Genomic DNA, 27,213 nt, shown 5'->3' on the forward strand with positions numbered 1-27,213 from the left:
GAGCACTGGCACGGCCAGGTCGTCACAAATAGCACAAACAGAATGTTATTTTGAAAAACTCTCTCTCTTGTATATTTCATTCATTATCTTTTTATATTATGTTCTTCTAAAGTTCAGACCTCATTAATTACACTTTTAAGACACTTGTAATTTAATTTATATATTTTTTATGTGCTAAGTATTAACATGACAAATGTTTCTTTTTTACAATCCTTCACAAGATGTGAGTAATGTTTAAAGTTTGACCCAAAAAAAGGAAGAAAAAAAGAAGGCGGAGCAGACAGAGGGCTTGAGTACTTAAAGTCAGTTGAATGAAGCATCTCTTCCATTCCTGTTTCAAGTAGGTTGCCTTTTGTTACAGCCAGTTGTTGAGATTTTTGGACTTTTTCCATTTTTTTTCTTTCATCATCCTCTACAGACTCCAAAGAAATTGTAAGTAAAACAGTGTTACATAAGAAAGGAATAGAGATGTAACTATTTTTTACAGCTCTGTTTGACTGAATTTCTCTTCTCCTTTTCTTTTCTCTTCTTCTCTTCTTTTCTTATGTTTTCTTTTCTTTTCTGCATTACTGAAACTTCAAAAGCAGTTTGAGTGATAACTTCTGGTCTCTGTCGCCCTTTCTAGTATTGGGGGATTTTGTTTACACAGACCATTTTAAAGTACTAAAAACTGTTGTAGGGAGGCATTGGTGTGAAAGGTCACAGTTGTCTGTGGAAATGAATGTTTGCTAAAAAAGGAGCTGATGGGGCTGCATGGGGGGACAGGAAGAGCAACAACAGCACATAGGAGCGAAGGAGGAGAGAAGGGAAAGAAGGGGTGTTTAAGATTACTCTGGGGTGGGGCTTTGCACATTTGTTTTTCACTCCTACAAGCTTTGATGAACTCCATTTTGTGAAGACTGTTAAAGCGCAGGGTTGTCCCTGTGACAAGGAAAAACCCAGAAATGACACTAAAATTCCATGTTAGCCTGAAAACCACTCGTTTATCAAGTTATCATAGAAAAGTAAAGTAAATCTTATCATATGTCCGGTGTTTTCATGCAAGTTACTTGCTGATGCAAGTAAGGTGATGACCACCACCCTTCTTTGTGAGCTGCGAATGGATGCTTTGAATTTAAGCTTTTTGAATGATTATTGAAGATTATTGTGAATTGTTTTTCCAAAAACAGACCGAGGTATGGGTGAGGAAGAGCTTTACTTTGTCAATGATGAAGGCATCATGTGTTTTCGTGCTTTTCATTTTGTTTTGTCTTTTAATGTTTGATTTGGATTTATTTGATGTCTGAAATAAATGTAATCAATCAATAAAATGATCGCAATATATTTTTATAGCAATAAATATCTCGCTTTGACAAAAACCAGTTAGTCAATGTTTTATATTCTCAAGTTCTTCTTGCCTTTATGATAAGAAGACTGTAGGAGCCACAAGGAGAGACAAGCAGATGGCATCAGCAATGAAGAAACCACGACGTGATGAGGAAAACACGGGTACTTGATTTATTTATTTAACAAATACAACTTCACATAACAAATTTAAAATGTAGGTGTTAAAGCCAGGGATTCCAAATGGGGGTAAAAAATTATTGAGTTTCTCTTTTAGCTTAGCTGTCATTTAATCAATGCAGCCAATCCTGTAGAAGCCACAAAACTATTTATACTTTACAGACTCCAAAGTAATCGTAAGTAAAGCAGTGTTATATAAGATAAAGGAATAGAGATGTAACTGGTTTACTAACTCTGTTTGATTGAATATATTATCTTTGATTGATATTCTGCATATAAACATATAAGAAGGCTCTGCTTACAATGCTGACTTAAACCTGGCTTAGACTACAGAATCTCCTCATTAAAAATGCAAATTTAAACACTGGTCACATTGTTAACGTAAGGTCATTTAAGGTGGGGCGTTTTTATGCTCAGCACGATTGTTAGTAAAATCCTGTAGTATGGGATGTGCCTTTTTTTCACAGCTTGTAGTGTGTGCATTCGTGAGAATTTGGAGAACATTTGTAAAAATTCTCCTTACGTGTGTGATGCTTTAGTTTTTAAACCAGACATACAGCTTTTCAAAACAAATTTGATTTTGAACTGACCAAGAATACTCTGAATAGTTTGAGTGGCATTGATGTGAGGTGAATGGATGAGTAAGCTCTTTACTTTGTCAATGATAAAGGCATCAATCAAATAAGGCCTGTAACCAGGCTTCAGAAAATAGTGAGGTGCACAGTTTTCTTCTGAATGTATCGTATTCGAGCATGAAACAAGAGCGATAACCCCGCCGACATCTCACACAGTTTTATTTCCTGTTTAAGACAAATGATTGCAGATTACGTGCTGAGTTTTTTTTGTTTCGTTTTTTTCCCACAACTAGGCGTTGGCTGCAGTGTATGGCTGGCGGTGACTTTGTGGCATTACTCATTAAGTATTTTGAAAGTAAAAGCCATTTTGTGCGTCATCGATTGACGGAAACAATTTGTGCACTCTTGTTTTGTTTTTTTTAAATTACCAAGGCAGGACCTCAGTGACCTCATAACTTTTTACAGCTCTGGTTAACATTTTCACAATATTTTTATTTTATTTTATTGCAATTATATCTTACTTTGACAAAAACAAGTGAGACAATGTTTTATTCTCTAAATTGTTCTTGTCTTTTTTGATAAGAAGAGGTAGGATCCACAAGGAGAGACCAGCAGATGGCTTCACTACCTAAGAAACCACGACATGACAAAGAACACACAGGTATTTCATTTATTTATTTAACAAATACAACTTCACATAACATATTTAAATCATAAGTCTTATATGGGGAAAAAAGTTATAGAGTTATGGTGCACAGGGAATTGTGTTTCTCTGTTAGCTTAGCTGTCAACAAAAACAACAACAATATTGCAATGATAAGTGTACCTTCCTTCCTTCTACAAAAAACTCATATATTTTAATATTGAGCATAGCGAGAGCCTCAATTGTCCTGTAATGTCTTTAGTTTGGTAATATAGTTGATCACAGGGCCCAAGAAACAATTTTCTCCAGATGTAAGAACATCATGAGGTCATTTAACCAGTGCAATGCTTTGGGAGGTAGAGGGGACTTCCATTCCAATAATATTCTTCTGCGAGCAAAAAGAGATGCAAAAGAAATACAGTCCTTTATTTTCCTACTGATTGTTTGGTGAACTACTCAAAAGATAGAGAAAACAGAAATTTAAGGTATACCTGGCAAAGGCCAGCCAGTTGGGTAGTAGGGAAATACAGATAATAGGGCTGTGCTGGTTTTTGAATCCTTGTTGAGACTGTGGTGGTCATTACAGATCCAGTGAAAGTGGCGGGTGCATTTAGTTTCTCAGGTAAAAGCTGTGGAAGTTACATACAGTAAGGAAGGTGAAAATAGTAAGGTATCGTGAGCGACACACTGATTCTAATTCTATGAGGCATTCGATCTATTTCAGAAGAGAAAGGCTCTCTCATGCTCTACATTCATTTCCTCTTTCTATGTAAAAAGAGTCTGATATGTTTGTCTTTTTTTCTTTACTTTCACTCCAACAGGACAAGTTGTACTGCATGAAGTGAAAACAATCATAGAAAGTGTTCAAGGTAGACTACACAGAGTTCAGACAGAGTTCAAGGATGTTCTAAAGTAAGTAATACATCTTTCATATTGCATATTATTTGTTTTTGCGGTCAGGCTTAAAACATACATTACTGACTGATCTCTGGAGTTGAGTCATTCATTTTGCAATTAATTAATGGTGCAGCATGTTGGAAAGGTTTACAAAAAGACACATACTTGTTCATGAGCTAATAACACGTCATTGCTGGTATTAACTGTAAGAATCAGACCTGTCATGTTTGTTTTCTCCTATTCACACTGTATTCTCTTTACAATGACCATTGTTCATCACAAATGAAAATCTTTGTCTTTTCCTTTTTACTTATAGAATATACCTACAACCCAATTTCTTAGAAAGTTGAGACATTTTGTGAATTGAAATAAAAACAGAATGTGATGATTTACCTGTTCAAAACATTGAAACTAGCCCAAAGAAAATATATCTGTGGGTGGAAAAGTAACATCATACTCGGAATGAGGATTTTGAAGTCAGCGTCTCTTTATTCAAGTAGTGCACAGGATCTCACAGAGCACAGATTTATGGGATATGAGCACCCTGAATAGAGAAAAGTCTCAGTATTTAAGCACAATACAGATAACTCTTAACATATGGCATGTTACATAGCAACAGGGAAGTTATCCCAGGTCCAGTTGTACCAGCTTCCCATTATCCCCAAGAACCCTGCTTACTCCCACTTACAAGACCTCTCAAAGCATAAAACACTAAATCACTGTATGAACATAGCATCAGTTACACACTGTCACAAAATGTTGAAACTGAGTAATGTCATTGTGTCAAAAATGTTTGAATCTTTTTTCAAGCAGCATGTTCTATTTATATTTAACACAAGATCTCAACTTTTCAAGGCATTTGTATAGCACATTTCAAAAACAAGGCAATTCAAAGTGCTTTACACAAGACATCGAAAGCATCATGACAGAGGAAAGAAAAGATACATTAAAAAAATCAGTGATTTAGAATCACTATACAAAGTTAAAAATCACTGAAATTATTAAAAGTTAAAATTTGGCCCAATAAAAATAATTCAAATCAAATGAATTTAAGGAAGAATATAAAAGGATTTAAAAGTTTCAGTGCAAAGTAAAACATTAAAACCTTTATTAAACTATTTTAGTTAAAAGCAGCGGTAACCAGCTGTGTCTATAACCTGGATTTAAAAGAGCTGAGCGATTCAGCTGACCTGCAGTTTTCTGGGAGTTTGTTCCAGATATAAGGAGCATAGAAACTGAACGCTGCTTCTCTGTGTTTTGTTCTGACTCTTGGGACAGAGAGCAGACCTGTACCAGACGACCTGATCGGTCTGGGCAGTTTGTAGTCAATCAGCAGGTCACTCATGTATTCTGGCTATAAACCATTTAGCGCTTTAAAAACCAGCAGCAGGATTTTAAAATCTATCCTCTGAGAGACTGGCAGCCAGTGTAAAGACCTCAGAACTGGACTGATGTGATCCATTTTCTTTCATTCCATTGGTGAGAACTCGCAGCAGCGTTCTGGATCAGCTAAAGTTGTCTGTATTTGTTTCAGGAACTGGGATTGTATTTGACCTCTCTGTAATTCACCCATGCATTTCAATATAATTTAAATACATCTTATATGTTAGAGAACTTAACCAGAATAATTTTACGTTGTACAATTAGATAACAAATACAAATGAATACCTTTCATTCATTCATTATATTATAGAATTATTATTTATTTGAAATATTTTAGTTAAAAGGACATAGGATTAGATAAGTTTATTCTTCTTCCTACTCCTTTTCGGGCATGTATTGTTGGGTTTACATTTTATTTGTTTTCAAAATAATTTAAATGATAGCATTTCTTTGTTTTTGTTTTTATTTGTTTTTTTCTTTTACTTTTAAAAGGGAAAAAAATCAATGCTGTCCATTTTTGGCTGCCCACTTAAAATATCCTAAAATCATTAACTTCTATCAACTTTAATTTTTCTTTATGAACAACTACATAGCCTATAAAAGTTTTCACATTTGCCAGCTTAGCACAGAATACAAACAAAGGTCTTGTTGCAGTATATAGTGGCTGGTATGAAATCATTAGGTACTGAATTTATATATATATATATATATATATATATATATATATATATATATATATATATAATGATTCAATCGAGTCACAAGAAGATGGTGTCCTCCTCCTTTTCAACAGTTTTTTCAGCTTCTTGGCAAAGGTTGATACTTTATTGGTTAATAGTCACTTTACATAGCAGCCTCTGCCATCTGTGTGTGAACCATTCCTGAATCTTTCTTGTGTGAAATCAAGTTTCTCAACACTACTGACACATTCTTTTATTGTTCAATTTCCAAATTAATCAATAAATACATAGTGAAACTTGTTTCAGGGGAATGATCTGTGATTTGGAGACAGAAAAGAAGGAGCAGGTTGGAGTCTTTGGAAGAACAGGGGCTGGAAAAAGCTCTTTAATAAATGCTATCCTTGGAGAGAAGGATCTCTTACCTTCAGGAAGTAAAAAAAGTTGTACAGCAGTCATCATTTATGTGGAAGCTAACAAGCAGAACCAGAAGTACGAGGCAGAGATTGAATTCATCACAAAAGAGGTAAAATATGAACATAAATATTTGAACATGAATATTTATCCGTCTCTAAAAAGTTTTAATGTAGCTGCAAAAGTACTAAAGCTCTTTGAATTGCTTCATCCCTTTACTTGATTCTATAATAAAAATCAACTAAGTTAAAGGATATTTATTTTATTTTTTAGGAATGGAAGGAGGAGTTGTGGTTCTTGTTCAATTTCATCCTGAATGATGAAAACTGCAAAGAGGAAGATGCTGATGAGTACAATGATGCTGTTGAAATGATGTCAGCGCTGTATGGAGAAGAGTGGGAAAAAAACCCTTCTGTGGATCATCTCATAAACGACAAACATTTCGGAAAAAATCAAGAATTTGACGGTTGGAAGAAGAAAACCTTGACCTGTGAATCAGTAAGAAAGAGAATCAGTCTCATATATATGAGTATATGTCCAAAAATGTGTTAACAGAAAGCTGTCTTGTTTTGAAATGTATAACATTTAAATTCTAAGACATATAGTGATATCTGTCATTTACATACTGCCTCGCTGTTCCAGTTTGGTTTCATTTTTGGGTAGTATAGAAACTCCTCAAGTAAATTCAGTACCTAAAAATAGAGAATGATCTCAATCTTTAAGGTCTACAGCCCTGAATGCTTGATCGATCCGCAGGGGGAAATTCTGTAATTCCTTTATTGGAAAGTTTTGTCTTTGACCGGTTAGTTTATAGATTGTTTGTGTAACTGCTTTTCAGAAATCAGACTGTTATACTTTTCATGGTGCATTTAAATAAATCTGTAATCTTGTTTTTGTTGTGTCAGGCTAAAGAGCTGTCTTCCAGACTTGTGAAATACACAAGAAGCAGATCAGAGGACGGAGCAGGAAAAGGCATAAAGAAATGGTTTTGGCCTCTGGTGAAGTGTGTGACTGTCAGGGTGCCAAATAATGACCTCCTTCAGAATGTCACACTTGTTGATCTTCCTGGAAATGGGGACCGCAACAAGAGCAGAGATAAGATGTGGAAAGAGGTAATTCCTTTAAATTCATCACTGTAATATGGTGTCTTAAGTTTAACATTATTTTATTACAAAACACTGATATTGACTTCTTTGAAATGTATTTATATATTATCTTGTATTACATGTGCAACGTTATTTTAGGTTGTTCAAAGCTGTTCCACTGTTTGGATCGTGGCTGAAGTTAACAGAGCAGCATCAGAGAAAGAACCATGGGAGATTCTGCAGAGTGCCAGCAGCATTATGGGAAATGGTGGCCAATGTCAGAGGATTCACTTCATCTGCACCAAGTCTGATGCAAGCAAAGATCCTGATGATTTGTAAGTGATTTTTTTGTTTTTTTCAATGATTCAAAAGTAGATGCTGATGAGCGTCAGGGTGACTTATTTATTGTATTTATTTATAATTATATATATATACACATATACACACACACATATATATATATATATATATATATATATATATATATATATATATATATATATATATATATATATATATATATACTTTGTATGTATTTGTATATATATATACTTTGTATTTTTGTACTTTGTTTAACTTTTATCCTGAGAGGAAAGAAAAGCACATCATAACTAAGATGTTGAACATTGAGGTTTCAGGGCTTCTATAATATGAGGTAACACTTGATACTGATCTCTTCTCACAGTTCAGAAGATGATTTTCGTGCTGCCATATCTGAAAGCAACGAGCAAACCAAGGATGAAGTGATGAAAGAATTCAGGAAACTAAAGGAGGTTCAGGTGAGTTGTGAAATTTCAGCAATGGTCTCCTTTAAATGCAATCATGACCTTAATGTATTCATTATTTGTGCAGACACAGTTCAGTGGTGACTGTTTCAAAGTGTTCACAGTGAGCTCCAAAGAGTTTCTGAAGGAAAAAAAAAGGCTCAGACCAGAAGAAACTGGTAGGTGGAGCCCATGGATGACTTTTTGAATATGAGAACATCTGTTACATGTGAGAAGTTTCTCTGGGTGTAATTATGTAAGCTGTATATTGTATGTTTTTTTTACTAGAAATTCCCAAACTTCAGAAGTTTTTGCAGGAACTGACTGACTATTACTCAGACGCACTGAAGTATGTGTCGGAAGTGAAAGGGATTCTTTCCCTCATTCAAGGTTCCCACTGTGAAGAAGTGGTAAGATCACATAAGACTATCTTTCCTTGAACCCTTTTATACATTAGACAGAGATTATCTAACAAAATTATGCATTTGAGAATGTGCGGTGTCCTTCCTCCGATTGGGCAGCTTTCCAGATTATGCACCTCCTGATGTTTGGTTCCACTTCTCTCATTGGTGCATCATACTCCAGAGTCCTTTGTCCTTCTGTAGGGGAAGACACATCCTACCTGGCCTGTTTCTTATCACAGGAAGATGTCTAGTCTAGTCATCATTTCCTTTTAAGCAACAAACCATTTGAATGATTATCTATCAAGGTCCACTGAACCTATCAATGTGGATGAGTGATTAACTATTCAGGGCCTTAAACTAAACCTATATTTGATTTGGTGGTGAGTGATTCAGTTTAAAGGGCCACATCAAACACGTTGGAATGTGTAATCACTCCTACAAGCCCTCTTCACAGAATACCTTTAACCTCTGAACTGAAATGTCAAACAATTGGATTAAAACACTTAGAGTAAAACATGATATAATAACTGATATAATATAAATGTGAACAACAATCATTCATACTGTAAACATCAAACCTTTCCTTTGGACCGGGTGATGAAACTTTATTGCAGTAAGCACATTGAATATAAGCAGAAAGAGGCCTAATATTCTATCACTATACATGATAAGATCAAAGTCAGGACGGGGCCTTTTGTTACTGAGGTCCTTCTCTCTGGAACAAGCTCCCTGCTGACCTGAGGTCCATTACTACTGACTGTTGCTGCTTTTAAAGCTAAACTCAAATGATATTTCTTCTCCAAAGTATGTGTAGAGTTATATTGTGTGTAACTGATGTTTGCTTTGTGGAGTGCATAACTTCATTCATTATTTTATTTTTTTATGCTGTGTTTTGACTTTGTGTTTAAAATCAATGTAACGCACAAGTTAAGTGTATCTCTAATCTAATGTGCTAAATAAATCAAATTGCTATTGCTATTGAAGTCCTCTTATATCCAGAATGTACCTGAATATTTTATTCCTTTATCCAAACCATTGATTTTTTTTAAGTTATTGTTACTAGCTAAGCTAATTAAGAATTTTTCCAGATTATCCACTAAAAACTATATTACAACAACATCATGTTGTATAATAGAGTATGTTTTTGGTTTTATACTAACTTGTTGTTTCTAATAAGTGGTAAAAACTGTGCTGGATGATTTCTTTAAACGAATATCCCACTATAGCCTGAAAAGCATTCTATTAATTAAAATACAAAGGAAATTTGTGAAGAAAATACTACAGAAACTAAAACTGACTTAAAAATAGGCCAATGTGGCAGAAGTATCTTTACATTTTTTCAACACTAAATTTTTTCTCTTTGATTACAGGCTGATGTAAAAGAAAATGTGTGTCAAGACCTTGAAAAGAACTTGGAACTGGCAGTAAGTAAAGTCTTGAAGGCCATGGAAGAGTCCTATACGACTTTTACAACGTGCCTCGAGGAGAGTGTTGAAGAATCCAAAAGTTCATGGGAAAACATCTTAAAGAAGTTCTTGTATCCTGTATGTATTTAATTTGTTATTCCTTTACCCAAACAATTGATTTTTCACTTGACATTTAAAAATTGAATCATCGAAGGAAATGTTTGTTTGTGTTTTTTTGTTTCAGAAAAAAGTAACTGGAAGTGCTTTTCACAGGACATTGAAGTGCCTCATGGCAAAAAACGGCGTCTACAAACCAAAAAAAGGGAAACAACTAAACCTAAATGAGAAATTAGCTTCAAAGCTGATGGAGAGCATCGATGAGGAATTTAGAAAGACCTTCCCGTAAGAAGTTACTAAATGAGGAAAAGATCATTTGAATTGTTGTCGATATTTGATCAATGAAAGATTTACTTGTTAACATGTTTCAGAAATGAATCAACATGTGAACCATTCAACGGGGCCATCAGTTCCTTTTCACTCGGCACAAAGACTCTGGCTGAAAAGTACAAAGGTGTGCAGCTGCAACTGGAATTTCTCAGGACAGAGGTAAGAGACAGTGATGGAAACGTCTCATCTAATAGTTTTGTTTTAAGCTGTTCAAAGTAAAGGAGACTTAAGAACGGGGTGAACAAATGAACCAAACCATATTTTTTATTGACACATTGAATGAAGACTAAAGATTTAACAATAAAGCCAAATAAAATGTACGTGTTTTTTTTTACTATGAACATTTATTTATCTCAATGGCCAACAGGCTAAACCTGCTGTGCTTTCCACATTGACAATTACTCTACTGCATTTTATTAAAGCTATTTTCAGTGTACCACAGAGTTTTTATTTAGTCACTTCTTATGTACAACACCATCAATAAGATAAATGTTTACATTCCACATGTACATGTTTGTGTTTTTTATCTTCTGTTGTAGGAACATGCTTTGTTATATAAAATGCTTGAATTTCCCTCGGGATCAATAAAGTATCTATCTATCTATCTATCTATCTATCTAGGAAGACAAAATGAAGACACAACTCAAAAAAACCATCCGAGAGCGTAAGAAAGAAATCTACTGCAGCCTGACGACAACAATTGAGGAAAACATGGAGGAATGCTATAGAAGTAAAAAAAAAAAAAAAAAAAGATCTGGTCAAATGAAACTTTACACCAAACAAATAAATGTCATTAATGTGCATTTACATCTGTTTCACTGTAGAAGCAAATGAATGTAAAGGCAAAGGCTCTCTGAATGCCATGAGGGAGATCATTGAGGAGCATGTTGGTGCCAAGGTCAACATGTTTGAGGAGGCTAAAAAAAAGATGTTGTTTAATCTGCGAAACCTAAAGGTTTGTTATGGTTCATAATTCACCATTTATGGCTTTATACAAAATGTATGGCTTTTGACATTTATGGCTTTGTTATATAAAATGTTTTGTTGCACATGTTAATCTTTATCTATGATTATATATTAATATTCACATTAAGGCTTTTCTTCATTGAAGTGGAAAGTGCATCATTCTGAAGAGAGTTTTTATGACTGCAGTTTTGCAAACGAGCAGGTTTTACTAAAAATGAAGACAAACACACGCTGCCTGATCCTTCCAGCAAAGACATATTTAAACGGTTAATAAAAGTTACCCAATTAATGATTTTTTTATATGTGCAGGTAATATTTGTGTAATTCTGATTTAGGATTACATCATGAAGACACTGGCTGAAACTATGCAGAAATCAATTCAGCTTTCACTCAGAACAGATTGTAGATCACTTCCAGGTAATGTGAACGTCTAAAAATTCAATTTGGTTTTGTAAATAATTTCTCTGCTGAAATGTAACCATAAACTCAACTAACTGTGCCAATGTTGTAGAAATGTGTTTTACTTTGTTGTGGGTCAGTCACATTAGTGTTACATAATAGCTCAGTAGTGTCTCCTCAAATTGATTTAGCTAAGAAATGAAACTGCACATTTTACTAATGTAATGTGTCAGACCTATATACAAGCATGTGATGTCTCCTCCTAGTTGTTTTATTTCATGCCCCTGAAACCTGGCAGAAAAGAAATCAACACACAATTTCTTACAGACATTTCCCCATTAAACAAGAAGTTGTGGCTCAAATGTCAAGTTTAACGTCCCTCCAGGCCTGAAGAAATTTACACTCACCAGCCCCTTTATTCACATCAGTTCAACTGCTTGTTATTGCAAATAATCAGCCTATCACATGGCAGCCGAGCACCAGAATGGGGCAAAAAATGAAGCACTTTGAAAGAGCTGGTATATACATGGACTTGAAGCTACCCTCTTGCTTGATTTATGTTATGTTTTGACCAAACAGACAAGTTATTAAGACCACAGACCTGTTTTAAAAGGTAAAAAAATGGCTAAATGTGTCCCCTTTAAGTGACTTTGAATGTGACATTGTTGTTGGTGCCAGGCGGGATGGTCTGAGTAGAAAGAGATAGATAGATAGATAGATAGATACTTTATTGATCCCGAGGGAAATTCAGTAGTAATACAGCAACTTCTAATCTACAAGGATTTTCACTCACAACCATCTCAAGGGTTTACAGAGAATGGTCAGAAAAGAAAATATCCAGTGAGTGACAGTTCTCTGTCCGAAAAGGCCATGTTGATGCCAGAGGTCAGGAGAATGGCCAGACTGGTTCAAGCTGATAGAAACAGATTATTACACATACATGTAATCCACACGCAAAAAGTTCACAAACAACCGGCTGAAGACGCTTGCAGAGTTAAATCTGCACAGTATCTTAAAACCCCTACCATGTGCGTTAGGAGTAACAGACTTGACAGCACTTCTCTTAGAACAGAGCAGCTGCACTCAGGGAGCCTTCTGTCGTCACCCAAAATGCATCAAACTGAAATATTGCTCCTTTAACACAGGAAGTGACTTTTTTCTGCACCTGAAGTTTAACTTTATTTTTTTTAGATGTCAAAAAGGAGCTTGAGACGGTGACAAAACACTATAACGAACTGAAAACAGTCACTGGTGAAGAAACATCACAAGTTAGGTAAAACTTTTGTTTTAAAGTAGATAATGCTCTGATTTAAGATAAAAAATATATATATTTCACTTACAGTATTTTTGTAGCATTTGCTAACAATGCTTCTATTCACACCAGTGCTGATCAACCCGGCCCGTCAGCTGCACAGGTAAGTTTAAGTTAAACTCCTGATTAGAAGTCAAAATTCTGGTAGACAATGAAACGGTAACATGAAAGTCATCAGCAGATTATCACAAGCTTTCTGTTTAACTCTCTTGTGGATATTTCACGGTTACTAGATGTTTAACCACTGAGGGTCCCACTGAGAACATGGAGAAGTAAAACAAGGCTTCTGGATCTGGTCTCAAGCTTTTCATCAGATGTTTATTTCTGCTGTCTTTGAGTGATGTGTTTTCATGTTTGAGTTTTTTGATGTGAGTTTCATACATAGAGATTTTAGAGTAGTGATCGGACAGTTTTCCTTTTGATTGATCGTGGGCCTCAGGCCAGAAATAGTGATGGGTTTTAGTGGGATCGGGGATGATGTGTTTTTCATGTTAATGGTTTCTTTTTTGACCTTTTTGCCTTTATTAGAAAGGACAGCAAAGAGAGACAGGAAACAGGAGGAGAGAGTTAAGGGATGACATGCAGCAGAGGGCCGAGTCAGATTTAGTCCCCACAGCCTCTGCTGAGGAATATAACCTCTGTACATGAGACGTGACAGAACTGTAACCGACCTCTTTTCAGCAAGACATCAACTTATTTAACAGCTTTTTTAAAATCTAAAAAAATGTGGGAATGATTTTGTGTGTTTTCATTTTATGAATCTAGAAGTGGATGATTTGATTTAAACCCTGCCGTTTCATTGATTATTATATTTCTTATTAAATCTTCAACCAAAATCAAAGAATTGAGATTTCAGTGGTTTCAAGGGATGATCTTTCTTTTTTCTAGTAATAGTTAAGGACAGAACACTTTTTAGTGCAAAAGAAACTTTTAACTTTGTGATTATAAAAAATATTCAAGTTCATTTTATTTTCAGACAAACTTTTCTGGTTTCCTGATATTAACTGTACTGTACAATGTTTATTGTGTTTTAAAGTCTTGATAATGAATTCATTATGGTGCATCATGCAATAAAACTCAATCAATTGTAAATATTGTTTGTCTTTATTGTGAATTTGGTATAAAAGTGCTGCAGCTGCCAAAACATTTCTATTCAACCAAATGTGTTGTAAATCCGTGAAGTCGGCTCTCGTGTCTCCTCGATCCTCTCTCCTCCGTTCACGATCCTCAACATGGCGGGTCTGGAACTACTTCCGGTTCGGCAGAGGTCTGAGGAGATTGCTTTATAAGGGAACCGGAACGTACCTCCTAACTTCGGTTTGTTCGTTGTTTCATCAGTCCCAGAGGTTGGGGGTCTGTTTCTTCCACCAGCCATCTCAACATGATGTGCTTCGTAAAAAAACATTTCACTTGTGTAAAGTTTAAGTTTTGGTCATTTGTATTTGCTGAATGTTTACGATTAACGTATTCATTATATGCAGCATGTTCATTCCTTTTGCAGCTCCACGTCTCCATTATATTTGTTTTCAACCTTTTTTTAAGTTGCATGTCTACTGATTTTGCTGCCTGTTTTGACCTTTACAGAGTGTTTGCGCTTTTGTCGTGGATTTTTCTGTTTGAATGAAGATCTGAAAGCAAAGTCTTTTGTCTCGGAGTATTTTATTGCATAGAGTAACTTTCTGCAGAAAGGGGTATCATACAAAGTCACATCAAGTGAGTGCCTCGCAGAATCCCGGACAATCCCGTTTGCGCTGAAGCTTTATACTCTTAAACTAGAGTTGGACATTTGCATAAAATGTTTCATTGCATCTCTGTGATTGGTCTTCTATAATATTCTGAGATACCATCCCTGTCTAGTCTGCCCTGCAGCGATGACTTCATGAGTTGTTTTCTGAATTGAAACTGGAGTTGGTTGTTTGAAGAAAAAGAATTCAAGGTTGTTGATGAAAACAGGGAGTCGAAGTATGTTGAGAACAGTCAAAGGTCACTCATCTGATGTATCTCATTATAAAGCGCCTGTGTAACGGTTACATTTTGTGCGGACAGTATCAAATTGTATTTTTCCACTGCACTTTTTGTCCATCGTATAAAAGAAACCTAATGTTTCCCTGACATCAGTTTCTGTTCTGACAAATTGGAGTTCCAATAGAGTTTCTGAACAAAGATCAACAAGCAAAATTCAGACTCTTAAACTAACCTTAGTGTTTGTTTCTCATGAAGTCGAAGCATTTTCTTTTTAACTTTGTAATATTACAGTTTTTTGACGTCAGGCAACCACACACAAACCTACAGCAGTAAACCTGTTTGTAGAAGGTGGCTCATCGTATTTGCTTTATGTTTTGTTGGAGCAATCTTTTATCCTGAGTTTAACTTTTGGGTGTGTTGTTTAGTGAGTTAACTGCTGTTGATACTTTGAACCAGAAATTAATAAATGTGCTCACACATGTCAAGCACTATATTTCTTTAATTCATGAAGATAAATAATTGAGTACACACATCAGAGTGGTTGTTGCTCTTGGTTTTAGATTGTGATGGCATTTTTTGTTTTATACAAGAGCTGTGTTGCAGTAAGAACTGCACTGAGGCAGAAACTGTTGGTCTGCTTTGTGAACATATAATACAGGTGTGGTTCATCATAACAGATCTACGTTACAGCAACAAAGACCCTCCTATAAAACCTGTTTATTAGTGACATTTACATACAGCTGGTGGATATATGTTAATTGTTGACTGCACAACCCTTTCAAACGTTTCATTAAAGTCAATGAGAAGAACATCCAAGCCCAAATCACTTTGGACTTTAACCACTACATCTACCATTTAATCAAACAAACTCAGATAAAAGAATCCTACTGTCCCCAGTTAACCCTTTCACTGCTAGATGTTATTATTGTGTACAAAAGAAAAAATGATCCGTTGTCTCTTCCGAGTTTTAGCTTCACGTATCAAAAACAACCTGAATGATTCACTCTGACACATGCCTGTTATCTTTGCAATTAATTAAGCACATTAATTAAAATACAGACCTTTAGTTAAGTTTAAAATTGGGTCCATTTATAAAAACGTTTGTCCTTCACTTTTGTCTGATAGCTGCAGAACACAGCAACGGCTCCAGAGAAGAAATGTGGAAAAGGAGTGAGAAATATATGATTTACTGTGTGTGTCTGACAACAAGGGAGAAAAGCAAACTCAACTAGTCATGATGATTAAAGACAAAAGGTTGTGATTATTATTTAAAGTTTCTTTGTGAAAGAAAATACAAGTTCATAAAAAAAAGAAATGTTAAATCAACTTGTGACGTGTGATTGTGAACAAACAAGTTCATGAGGAAGTAAAAGTGCTGATGGCAAGAAGGCGGGGCAGACAGAGAGATTGTGAATTTAAAGTTGAATGAAACATCGCTTCCATTTACAGGAAGAGGAACATACTGAAAGTGATTTAAGTGTCAGGTCATGTAACCTCTTGTGTATTTGACAAGACTGAAGTGATGGAGGTTTAATGACTGCTTGAGATGTTTTTGTTTTTTTACTTCATCATCTGAGAGTATTGATACAGCCATCTGTGGAGATTTCTGGACTTGTGTTAAGGATCGTCTACAGACTCCAAAGGAATTGTAAGTAAAGCAGTGTTACATAAGATGAGAAAGGAATAGAGATGTCATTTGTTTTAAAAAGTTACGAATAGAAAGTTTGTGCTTAAATTAAAAAGGTCCTTCAAAGTAATTTTCATCGAACTTAAATTTAGCTGAAAGATTTTAGAGGAATTGTGAAATGTTGTAAACTACATTTTTTATAATTTCATGTTGTCGATTCTTTCATATATTAATTGAATTGGAAAGCAACATCTTTACTACAATTTAAATGCATTGTCATTTCTACAGTGCCATTTGTGACCACTGTTCTTGTAATGTTCATGGATGCATGTGAACTACAGCTTTAGAAACCAAATGTACTAAATGTTTTATTGTTAGAAGTTAAAATAAAGCTCAAGGTTGTTTTTACTTAAAATCAGTGTTTTATGTTCTATCACTGTTGGAGGCATTTAAGTCTAACACTACCTTTGTGGGCCATTCTTACAAAGATTTGTCTTTCAGCAGGTAACAGTTACATTAAACTTGTGTTTAGCTTTTCCATGGCACCTGTTCTTGTGCAATCCCTGATTCTTTGACCAACATTACTGTTAGAGCAGTTGTGACTGTGAGCTCAGAAATGTTGAAACAGCATATTGTCTGCAGTCCACCATGCAGGTGGAAGCATCCAGCAACCTCTGATGCTTTCAAATGGAGATTCAATCTATGAGTGGAACCTACTGTATGACCTGACGGATATTTCCCAAATAGTCACTTCGGACCTTTTCTTGTTCATAACTTCTTGTCTTTGTCTAATTACATTTAATTAAGAAACATGTCTGCAATAATTGAAGTTGTAATAAAATATTTTATATTATGTGATTTCTTTACAGTTGCTGTTTCCTGTCATGGATGATTTTGTTAATACAAAATTAACTGAATGGGGTCTCAGAGAGTGGATAGAAAAATTTCAAGGTGAAGTATTACCATTCTTTTTGATGGTCACAGCATTTCCCACCAATACTGAAACATTCAATAATATGCAATTAATAGACAATATTACACACTCTAACATCTCTCCATTAATGCATGTCCCTGGGGGATTAATAAAGAACATTGATCGTTAATTTTACCAATGGTCAAGTAAGTCAAATGCTTAGAATTTGCAACCCTCGCTAATAAAAGTATAAAATGTGCTGTAATATGGCTCTGCAATACAATGCCAACTTCCACCTGACAGAATTTCAGCATTTCACACAATGGTTTGGTTTTGCTTGACTAAGTTCTTCTGAATTGTTTTCCTAATAACAGATCAAGGCGTTGATGAGGAAAGTTTTTACTGTCTCGAGGATAATGACATCGATAACTTGATCACAAAAGTTGGACCAAGGGCAAAATTCAAGAAGAGACTCAAGTCTCTGAAGGTAATACTCTAAATTGCATCAATAATTTCTCTAAAAAATATTTTCACTAATTATGAATTTTTATATTTTCCCTTTGACATTAGGCAGAGAAAAATGCAACAAATCAGGTAATTAATTTATTTTTATTCTCCAAAGTGATTTAAAGTGTATGATAAAATATTACATTGCTGTGGAGTGATGATTTTCTTAACATTGTCAACAGGAACATGAAGAAACTGATGATTCTGCTCAGGTAAGGATAAAACACATTTTCCAGGGATACCGTTGTCATGCTTGTGCCTCTATTATTTAACAATGTGCAATAGAATTACTGATGTGTCCTGACAAAAATCACCATCATGTTTGACTGAATTAATAGTGGACTGATGGACTCCACTTCCTGAGGTTTTGTCACACTCGAGCTTTGATGATATCTGTTTCAATGAGTCTGATATTTCATCTTTAGGTTTTGGCCAACTGTAACACAAGTGATAAAGGTAAGGTCTAAAGTATCTTATGTATGATTTATGGTGAATCTGCTTCTGTAACAATGATGTCTAGCTTTGACAAATCAACTGTTTGTATGTTTTAATATTAAAAGAGGTAAAAAGCTCTTTTTGTTTTTCAATGAAAAAAACAAGGGAAAAGAACGCTGGAGCTTCAGAGGGAGTCCGGTGGATGTCTACCACCACCAAGAAAGAAACAACAACAGGACTCCACATATGCAGGTTTGTATGTTACAATGAGAACAATCACAATCACCAGAACACCACAATAGACTGGAATAGTAATGACATATTTTTGTAGGCCAACCAAGAAGTAGCCTTGCCATGGCGAAATGATGTTTAATCTCACTGACAACCACTGTAGTCTCAGTTAGCCACTTGTTATCAACCGCAGTTTTAAGTTTGCATGAAACCTTGAAAATTCTCAAGTGGGGTCTTAGCAAACGTAGTTTATCTATTCCAACAAAAGGTCAACATCTCTTAAGCTTGTGTTAACCACAAACCTTCTTTCAGGAGTCTAACCACAAACCCATTCAAAATCATTGACATTGACTTTTAGAGTTTAGAACCCATGTCGCTAAAATGCTAACTCACTTCTAGGTTTTAAGACTCATTCCTGTGCCAGCCAATCACCAGCATACATGCATTGTGTCATGACTACATATTAAACCTTAGGTGTTTCTTAACATGTCATAGCATTGATATCAATCCTTACATTACTTCATAAATCAAACAATGACTTAATCAATGGCCTGAGCAGCTCACAGGGCAGCACAAGTGTTAATATTAGTTTCTGCCAAGTGTAGTTCTCATTTCCATGTCCAGCACTGACACTGTTTGACTAACAAATGTACATTAACAAACCTGACTAACAAGACCAACAGGCCCATATTAGTCTTAAAATGAGGTGTGGTCAGGCACAGTGTTTGGGCTTTGCTATGGATGCCAAATATTTTGTTTTGTACCATTCAGTAAATATGTTTACTGTAGTTTTTTTCAATATTGAATTAGCTTCCTTTTCCATTTTATGTTTGCTGCTTTGTTGGTACTCTCTGAATTATCCTTAATTGACATTTAAAAGAAAGGCTATCTCACACTTTTCCTTTTTTTACTTGTTTTTTATTTAACATGGCACCTAATTAATACACATGTTTCTTTGTCTTTTTATTTTTCCAACAGAAAAATTCGAGGTGTCTAAAGTGAGAACCATCATGGAACGTGTTCGTAACAAAATACTCGAAGGAGAAAAAACAAAGCTCAATGATTTTCTAGAGTAAGAAAAAAAAGAAATATATCAAATATTTGCTTATGTGTCACAAAAAAATAATGACTGGCCCTCGGAGCTGGTTTTCATTTTTGCACTTTATGGTGTTACATGTCAGAAAGTTTCACAAAAACAGAACATACTCATTCATCAGCGCAGATAAAGGGATTGCATTGTTTTTGTTGCATTTTCTAGAGCTACAATAAATCCTTTAACACGAGAATTCGTTGTACTATTCATATTGTTCTGTGCAGACTATCCTCATACCGGCACTTTTCCATGATGATTGCCTTTCACAAGTATAAAAGGCATGTTGTAACGCTTAAAGGCTTAAAACCCACCTCAACTTTAGCTTTAAGCCTGTCACTAGGTTGACTGACAGTTAGGTTGAGAGAGCATTAACAACATGACGGCAGCTGCCGATGACTGTCTGGAGCCCCCCGTCTTAAAAAAATGGATGGTGTCACTCATCAGTGTACAAGCTGGGGTCCTCCCCCAGGAAAAGGTTTTGGGTGAACCTTTTTACTGTGTTTGGTTCTAATTCTGTGCAGCAGTTTATCATCAAACAGATGTGTGTGAATAGGATTCATATTTATATAGTACTCTATTATGTTGTAATTATAACATGATCCAATGGTGCATAATTGAAAGCGGAAAGGCAGAGAGCTTAACATTTGACACCTTTAAAGTAATATTTTTATTTGAATGAAAACATTTGAATTCTTGTACAACAGAGAAAAAATCAGGGACTTGAAGACAGAAAAGAAGGAGCTGGTTGGAGTCTTTGGAAGAACAGGGGCTGGAAAAAGCTCTTTAATAAATGCTATCCTTGGAGAGAAGGATCTCTTACCTTCAGGAAGTGTCCGTGCTTGTACCACAGTCATCATTAACGTGGAGGCTAACAAACAGAACCAGAAGTACGAGGCAGAAATTGAATTCATCACAAAAGAGGTAAAATAGGGTGAACATGAACATATCCTTTAATCCATAGTCTTTATAAATCATGTACAGTATAACTAAAAATGAAACAAGAATATCATTTTATTTTTTAGGAATTGAAGCAGGAGTTGTGGTTCTTGTTAACCTTCATCCTGAATGAGAAAGAGAAAGGTACCGATGATTACAATGATGCTGTTGAAATGATGTCAGCGCTGTATGGAGAAGAATGGGGGGAAAAAAACCCTTCTGTGGATCATCTCATCAACGACAAACATTTCAGAGAAATTCCAGAATTTATCGTTTCGAAGACGAAAATCTTGACCTGTGAATCAGTAAGAAAGACAATAAATCTATAGTATTAGCCTTATGTGCAATATCTTTTGTGTTTTGATATGTATAACATTTAAATCTCAGACGATAGTGATATCTGGTATCTACATTCTGCCTCACTGTTTAAGTATTGCTTAATTTTGGGCAAGTTGAAAAAATGTTGACTTAAACTCAGTAAATCAATAAAGGACTTTAGGAGAGATTGATCTTAATACTTAACGTCTCCAGCTCTATATCAAATTAAAAATACTTTATCAATCCCCAGGGACATATTCAGTAGTTTGGTTTCCTTTATTGGAAAGTTTTGGCCTCGGCCGATTAGTTTATAGATTGTTTGTGTAACTGCTTGTCAAAAATTTGATTGTTGTTCTCTTCATGGTGCATTTAAATAAATCTGTAATCTTGTTTTTGATGTGTCAGGCTAAAGAGCTGTCTGCAAGACTTGTGAAATACACAAGAAGCAGATCAGAGGACGGTGCAGGAAAAGACATAAAGAAATGGTTTTGGCCTCTGGTGAAGTGTGTGACTGTCAGGGTGCCAAATAATGACCTTCTTCAGAATGTCACACTTGTTGATCTACCTGGAAATGGGGACCGCAACAACGGCAGAGATAAGATGTGGAAAGAGGTAATTCATTTCAATGCATCACTTTTATTATAATAATAATAATAATTATTAATATTATTGTTTTTCTTAAGTTTAACATTATTTTATTACAAAACACTGATATTGACTTCATTGAAATGCAATTCTCTGTTATTATTAAAACCTTATATTCACGATTAACTTGGATTATCCGTCTAGGTTGTTCAAAGCTGTTCCACTGTTTGGATTGTGGCTGACATTGAGAGAGCAGCATCAGAGCCAGAAGCATGGGAGATTCTGCAGAGTGCCAGCAGCATTATGGGAAATGGTGGCCAATGTCAGAGGATTCACTTCATCTGCACCAAGTCTGATGAAGATTCAGGTGATTCGTAAGTGATTTTTTTAACAATAGATTTAAAGGTAGACGCTGTGGTGTGTCAGTGTCTACTGTGATGTATTTATATATCATCAAATTACTATTTTCTATACTTTATTTATATTTACTTTGTGTTTTCATCCTGAGAGGAAAGAAAAGCACATCATATTGAAGAAGTTGGAGATTGACTTTTCAGGGCTTCTATAATGTATGAGGTACTGCCTGATACTGATCTCTACACACAGTTCAGAAGATGGTGATCGTGCTGCCATATTTAAGACGAACATGCAAGCCAAGGATGAAGTGATGAAAGAATTCAGGAAATTAAAGAGGGTTCAGGTGAGTTGTGAAATTTCAGAAAATGGAAAGTAAAGGTCTCTTTTAAATGCAATCCTGACCTTAATGTATTCATTATTTGTGCAGACACAGTTCAGTGGTGACTGTTTCAAAGTGTTCACAGTGAGCTCCAAAGAGTTTCTGAAGAAAAAAAGGCTCAGACCAGAAGAAACTGGTAGGTGGAGCCCATGGATGACTTTGTAAATAAAATATTTTTCTGTTGTCAGTTTCTCTGGATATAATTGCTGTCTGTTCTTTTAATTTTATAGAAATCCCTAAACTACAGGAATTTCTCCAAGAACTGAATGACTCTCACTCAGAGACACTGAAGTATGTGTCAGGAGCATATGGGATTCTTTCCCTCATTCAAGGTGCCGGCTGCAGAGAAGTGGTAAGATCAAATAACAAAGTTTAGGTGTGTGGTAAAAACTGTTGGCTGCTGTCTACATAAGACTGTTACTTTTTTAATTGTTGGTCTATTTGTATAAACATTGACACAAAACGTTATGACTAACAAATGTTCCATTAATTAAGATATGAAGGAATTTTGTCAAGAAAATGCTAAAGTGTTTTTTTTTTTTTTAAATTACAATTTTTTTCTTTGATTATAGGCTGGCGTAAAAGAAAATGTGTGTCGAGACCTTGAAAATAACTTGGAACTGGCAGTAAGTAAAGTCTCGAACACCATGGAAGAGTCCTCTAGGACTTTTACAACGTGCCTCAAGGAGGGTGTTGAAGAATCCAAAAGTTCATGGGAAAACGTCTTAAAGAAGTTCTTGTATCCCGTATGTGTTTTCATTTGTTATTCCTTTACCCAAATAATAGATTTTTCACTTGACATTTAAAAGTTAATCATCGAAGGAAATGTTTGTTTATGTTTTTTTTGTTGTTGTTTTAGACTAAAGTAAAAGGAAGTGCTTTTCACATGAGATTAAAGTCCATTGTCGGAAACAACGGCGTCTACAAACCAAGAAAAGGGAAACAACTAAACCTAAATGAGAAATTAGCTTCAAAGCTGATGGAGAGCATCGATGAGGAATTTAGAAAGACCTTCCCGTAAGAAGTTACTAAATGAGGAAAAGATAATACCTCTTCAAATGGCAAATATAATTATAATATAAAGATGTTTGCAATGGTTATTTAAAGTCATTTAAATCTATTAACACAATAAGTACATGAATCCATTTCTTCAATTTGAACTTTTGTCAATATTTGATCAATGAAAGATTTACTTGTTAACATGTTTCAGAAATGAATCAAAATGTGATCCATTCAACGGGGCCATCAGTTCCTTTTCACTCGGCACAAAGACTCTGGCTGAAAAGTACAAAGGTGTGCAGCTGCAACTGGAATTTCTCAGGACAGAGGTAAGAGACAGTGATGGTAACGTCTCATCTAATGGTTTTGTTTGAAGCTGTTTGTCAAAGTAAAGGAGACTTAAGAACGGGGCGAGCAAGTCAACCAAAACGCTTTAGCCTGTTAAAGCCTTTATCATTGATATTCATTGATCATGTAGACAACCATCAATAAGGTCCATGTTAGTATTTCAGATATAGAACATTTTACTGTTTTTCATCTTCTGTTGTAGGAAGAAAAAATAAAAGCAAAACTCGATAAAACCATCCGAGAGCGTAAGAAAGAAATCTACAACAGCCTGACGACAACAATCGAGGAAAACATGCAGAAGTGTTATGATGGTAAGATGTTGTTATATGAAACTTGACACCAAATCAAAACAAATAATGTCATTAATGTGCATTTATAACCATTTTCTGTTTCACTGTAGATGCAAAACAATGTAGAGGCCCAGGCTCTCTGAAGTCCATGAGGGAGATCATCGAGGAGCATGTTTATGCAAAGAAGGACGTCATGTTTGTGGAGGCGAGAGATGTGATGATTTCAAATCTGCGAAAACTAATGGTTTGTCATATTTCACAGTTCATCGTGAGGCACCTAATATAGTATTAGATAGTAAAATGTGTTTTGTTACACACATTATTCTTCATGATGTCATGTAATTCACTTGAATGGTTTTCCATATAAAAGTTGAATGTATTGTGCATCATTCTGAAGTTCTTTGAGACTTCAGTTAAACAACTTCTATTAAATATAAAGACGAACACACAAAAGCTTTTTGTCTATCGATTACTTTTCTGCTTTCTGAGCAGCCCAGAAAACACACATTTAAACTGCTGATAAATGTATGATCCAGTAAATCCTAAAAAAAGGTATGTTGGTTATTGGTGTTAAATATATGTTATTTAGAAGGTCATCCAGAAGACACTGAGGGAAACGATGCAGAGGTCAATCGAGCTCTCACTGAAGACAGATGATCAATCAGTGCCAGGTAAAGTGAATGTTTTCGAAGTAACTTTGTTTTCAGGGATAGTGTTGAAGCACTGGAAATCCCTCCTGGTCTCAAGGCCGGTCTCAAGAATTCAGATTTTAAATCAATATCTGTCAAGATTCAGCTTTGACTATTTTTCCAAGTTTTTTTTTGTGATTAGAAGGAAAATGCCAGATCAGGCTGCTGTGGTGAAATCCACCCACATTTGTTATGGTTAAAGGTGACAACGATTTATTTTCAAGAATTTTGTTCAGTCTGTCATTAATGATGAACTATTACTAGTTCTCAGCACTGGGCGCATTCAGAATCCAGTGCTCTTATCATTGAAAGATGTGTTGATTTCAGAAGACAAATGTTTTTTTTAATATAATTAATTCCTTAGTTTATCATTTAATTTATTAGAAAATAAAAACAAAAAGACATTTGATTTATTGATATTGTGGCTTTAACACAGGAAGTGACTTGTCTACTTAGCTGTGCTGCACATCAAAGTGCTCAAAGGTGTAAAGACATGTTTTCAGTGCTTACAGTTTAACTTTTGTTTCTTAGATGTCAAAGAGGACTTTAAAACGGTGACAAAATACTACAAAGACCTGAAGAGAAATCCACATGAAGGATCACCAGTCAGGTAAAACATGTGATTATAAGTAGATAATGATCTGATTTTAAACTGTAAAAATTACTTAACTTATTTTTATAGCATTTGCTAACAATGCTTCTATCCACACCAGTGCTGATCAACCCGGCCTGTCAGCTGCACAGGTAAGTTTAAGTAAAACTCCTGATTAAAACTTAAAATTATCGTAGACAATGAAATGGTAACATGAAAGTCATCAGTAGAATCTCACAAGTGTTCTGTTTAACTCTCTTGTGGTTATTTCAGAGGGGATCATGTGTTTGCTGTTCTGGCTCCAAATCTGCCTCAGCACTTTAAACAGGCCTCTTCTCTTCTCCTTGGCCTTTGACTCTTCGTAAGACATCAATTTTATTTTTTATTTCTTTTACTGCGTACCTTGACTCAGGTTTTATGCCTTTTAATTTATTTTGTATAAACTTTTTTTTAATCTCATGTGAGCTGTTATGTATTTTATTTTACTGTACAGCACTCTGGTCATTTTTGGTTGTTTTAAAGTGCTGAACAAATAAAGTTGGATTGCATTTCAGGTTTATTGGATGCAGAGAAACAGCTGAGGCCTGTTTAACCACTGAGGGTCCCACTGAGAACATGGAGAAGTAAAACAAGGCTTCTGGATCTGGTCTCAACCTTTTCATCAGATGTTTATTTCTGCTGTCTTTGAGTGATGTGTTTTCATGTTTGAGTTTTTTTGATGTGAGTTAAATACATAGAGATTTTAGAGGAGTGATCGGACAGTTTTCCTTTTGATTGATCGTGGGCCTCAGGCCAGAAATAATGATGGGTTTTGGTGGGATCGGGGATGATGTCTTTTTTATGTTAATGGTTTCTTTTTTCACCTTTTTGCCTTTATTAGAAAGGACAGCAAAGAGAGACAGGAAACGGGAAGAGAGAGTTAGAGGATGACATGCAGCAGAGGGCCGAGTCAGATTCAGTCCCCACAGCCTCTGCTGAGGAATATAACCTCTGTGCATGAGGCGAGACAGAACTGTAACCGACCTCTTTTTTAGCAAGACATGAAAATGTGGTAATGATTTTGTGTTTTCATTTTATGAATCTAGAAGTGGATGATTTGATTTAAACCCTGCCCTTTCATTGATTATTATATTTCTTATAAAATCTTCAACCAAAATCAAAGAATTTAGATTTCAGTGGTTTCAAGGGATGATGTTTCTTTTTTCTAGTAATAGTTAAGGACAGAACACTTTTTAGTGCAAAAGAAACTTTTAACTTTGTGATTATAAAAAATATTCAAGTTCATTTTATTTTCAGACAAACTTTTCTGGTTTCCTGATATTAACTGTACTGTACAATGTTTATTGTGTTTTAAAGTCTTCATAATGAATTCATTATGGTGCATCATGCAATAAAACTCAATCAATTGTAAATATTGTTTGTCTTTATTGTGAATTTGGTATAAAAGTGCTGCAGCTGCCAAAACATTTCTATTCAACCAAATGTGCTGTAAATCCGTGAAGTCAGCTCTCGTGTCTCCTCGATCCTCTCTCCTCCGTTCACGATCCTCAACATGGCGGGTCTGGAACTACTTCCGGTTCGGCAGAGGTCTGAGGAGATTGCTTTATAAGGGAACCGGAACGTACCTCCTAACTTCGGTTTGTTCGTTGTTTCATCAGTCCCAGAGGTTGGGGGTCTGTTTCTTCCACCAGCCATCTCAACATGATGTGCTTCGTAAAAAAACATTTCACTCGTGTAAAGTTTAAGTTTTGGTCATTTGTATTTGCTGAATGTTTACGATTAACGTATTCATTATATGCAGCATGTTCATTCCTTTTGCAGTCCACGTCTCCATTATATTTGTTTTCAACCTTTTTTTTAAGTTGCATGTCTACTGATTTTGCTGCCTGTTTTGACCTTTACAGATTGTTTGCGCTTTTGTCGTGGATTTTTCTGTTTGAATGAAGATCTGAAAGCAAAGTCTTTTGTCTCGGAGTATTTTATTGCATAGAGTAACTTTCTGCAGAAAGGGGTATCATACAAAGTCACATCAAGTGAGTGCCTCGCAGAATCCCGGACAATCCCGTTTGCGCTG

The 27,213-nt window shown here is 35.3% G+C and overlaps 2 protein-coding genes across 2 annotated transcripts; both read left to right on the forward strand.

Moving 5' to 3' along the window:
• The first annotated feature begins 1,658 nt into the window (after positions 1 to 1,658).
• On the forward strand, positions 1,659 to 26,901 carry LOC306837626 (nuclear GTPase SLIP-GC-like). The gene is made up of 25 exons (XM_079365370.1): positions 1,659 to 1,679; positions 3,543 to 3,633; positions 17,337 to 17,418; positions 17,755 to 17,867; positions 17,951 to 17,974; positions 18,070 to 18,099; positions 18,313 to 18,343; positions 18,488 to 18,574; positions 19,532 to 19,625; positions 20,351 to 20,567; positions 20,669 to 20,887; positions 21,306 to 21,512; positions 21,690 to 21,859; positions 22,092 to 22,185; positions 22,270 to 22,357; positions 22,452 to 22,573; positions 22,794 to 22,967; positions 23,081 to 23,238; positions 23,432 to 23,549; positions 23,771 to 23,879; positions 23,969 to 24,102; positions 24,448 to 24,529; positions 25,079 to 25,157; positions 25,261 to 25,291; positions 25,694 to 26,901. The coding sequence occupies exons 3-25, from the start codon at positions 17,352 to 17,354 to the stop codon at positions 25,718 to 25,720; spliced, it is 2,475 nt and encodes an 824-aa protein (XP_079221496.1). The 5' UTR covers positions 1,659 to 1,679; positions 3,543 to 3,633; positions 17,337 to 17,351; the 3' UTR covers positions 25,721 to 26,901.
• Positions 10,343 to 13,078, forward strand: LOC306837632 (nuclear GTPase SLIP-GC-like). Its single transcript, XM_079365376.1, has 6 exons — positions 10,343 to 10,357; positions 10,820 to 10,928; positions 11,023 to 11,153; positions 11,500 to 11,581; positions 12,755 to 12,836; positions 12,948 to 13,078. The coding sequence occupies exons 2-6, from the start codon at positions 10,829 to 10,831 to the stop codon at positions 12,991 to 12,993; spliced, it is 441 nt and encodes a 146-aa protein (XP_079221502.1). The 5' UTR covers positions 10,343 to 10,357; positions 10,820 to 10,828; the 3' UTR covers positions 12,994 to 13,078.
• Positions 26,902 to 27,213: the final 312 nt, after the last annotated feature.

Source organism: Symphodus melops (genome assembly GCF_947650265.1).
Source record: "Symphodus melops genome assembly, chromosome: 17".
Taxonomy (NCBI): Eukaryota; Metazoa; Chordata; class Actinopteri; order Labriformes; family Labridae; genus Symphodus; species Symphodus melops.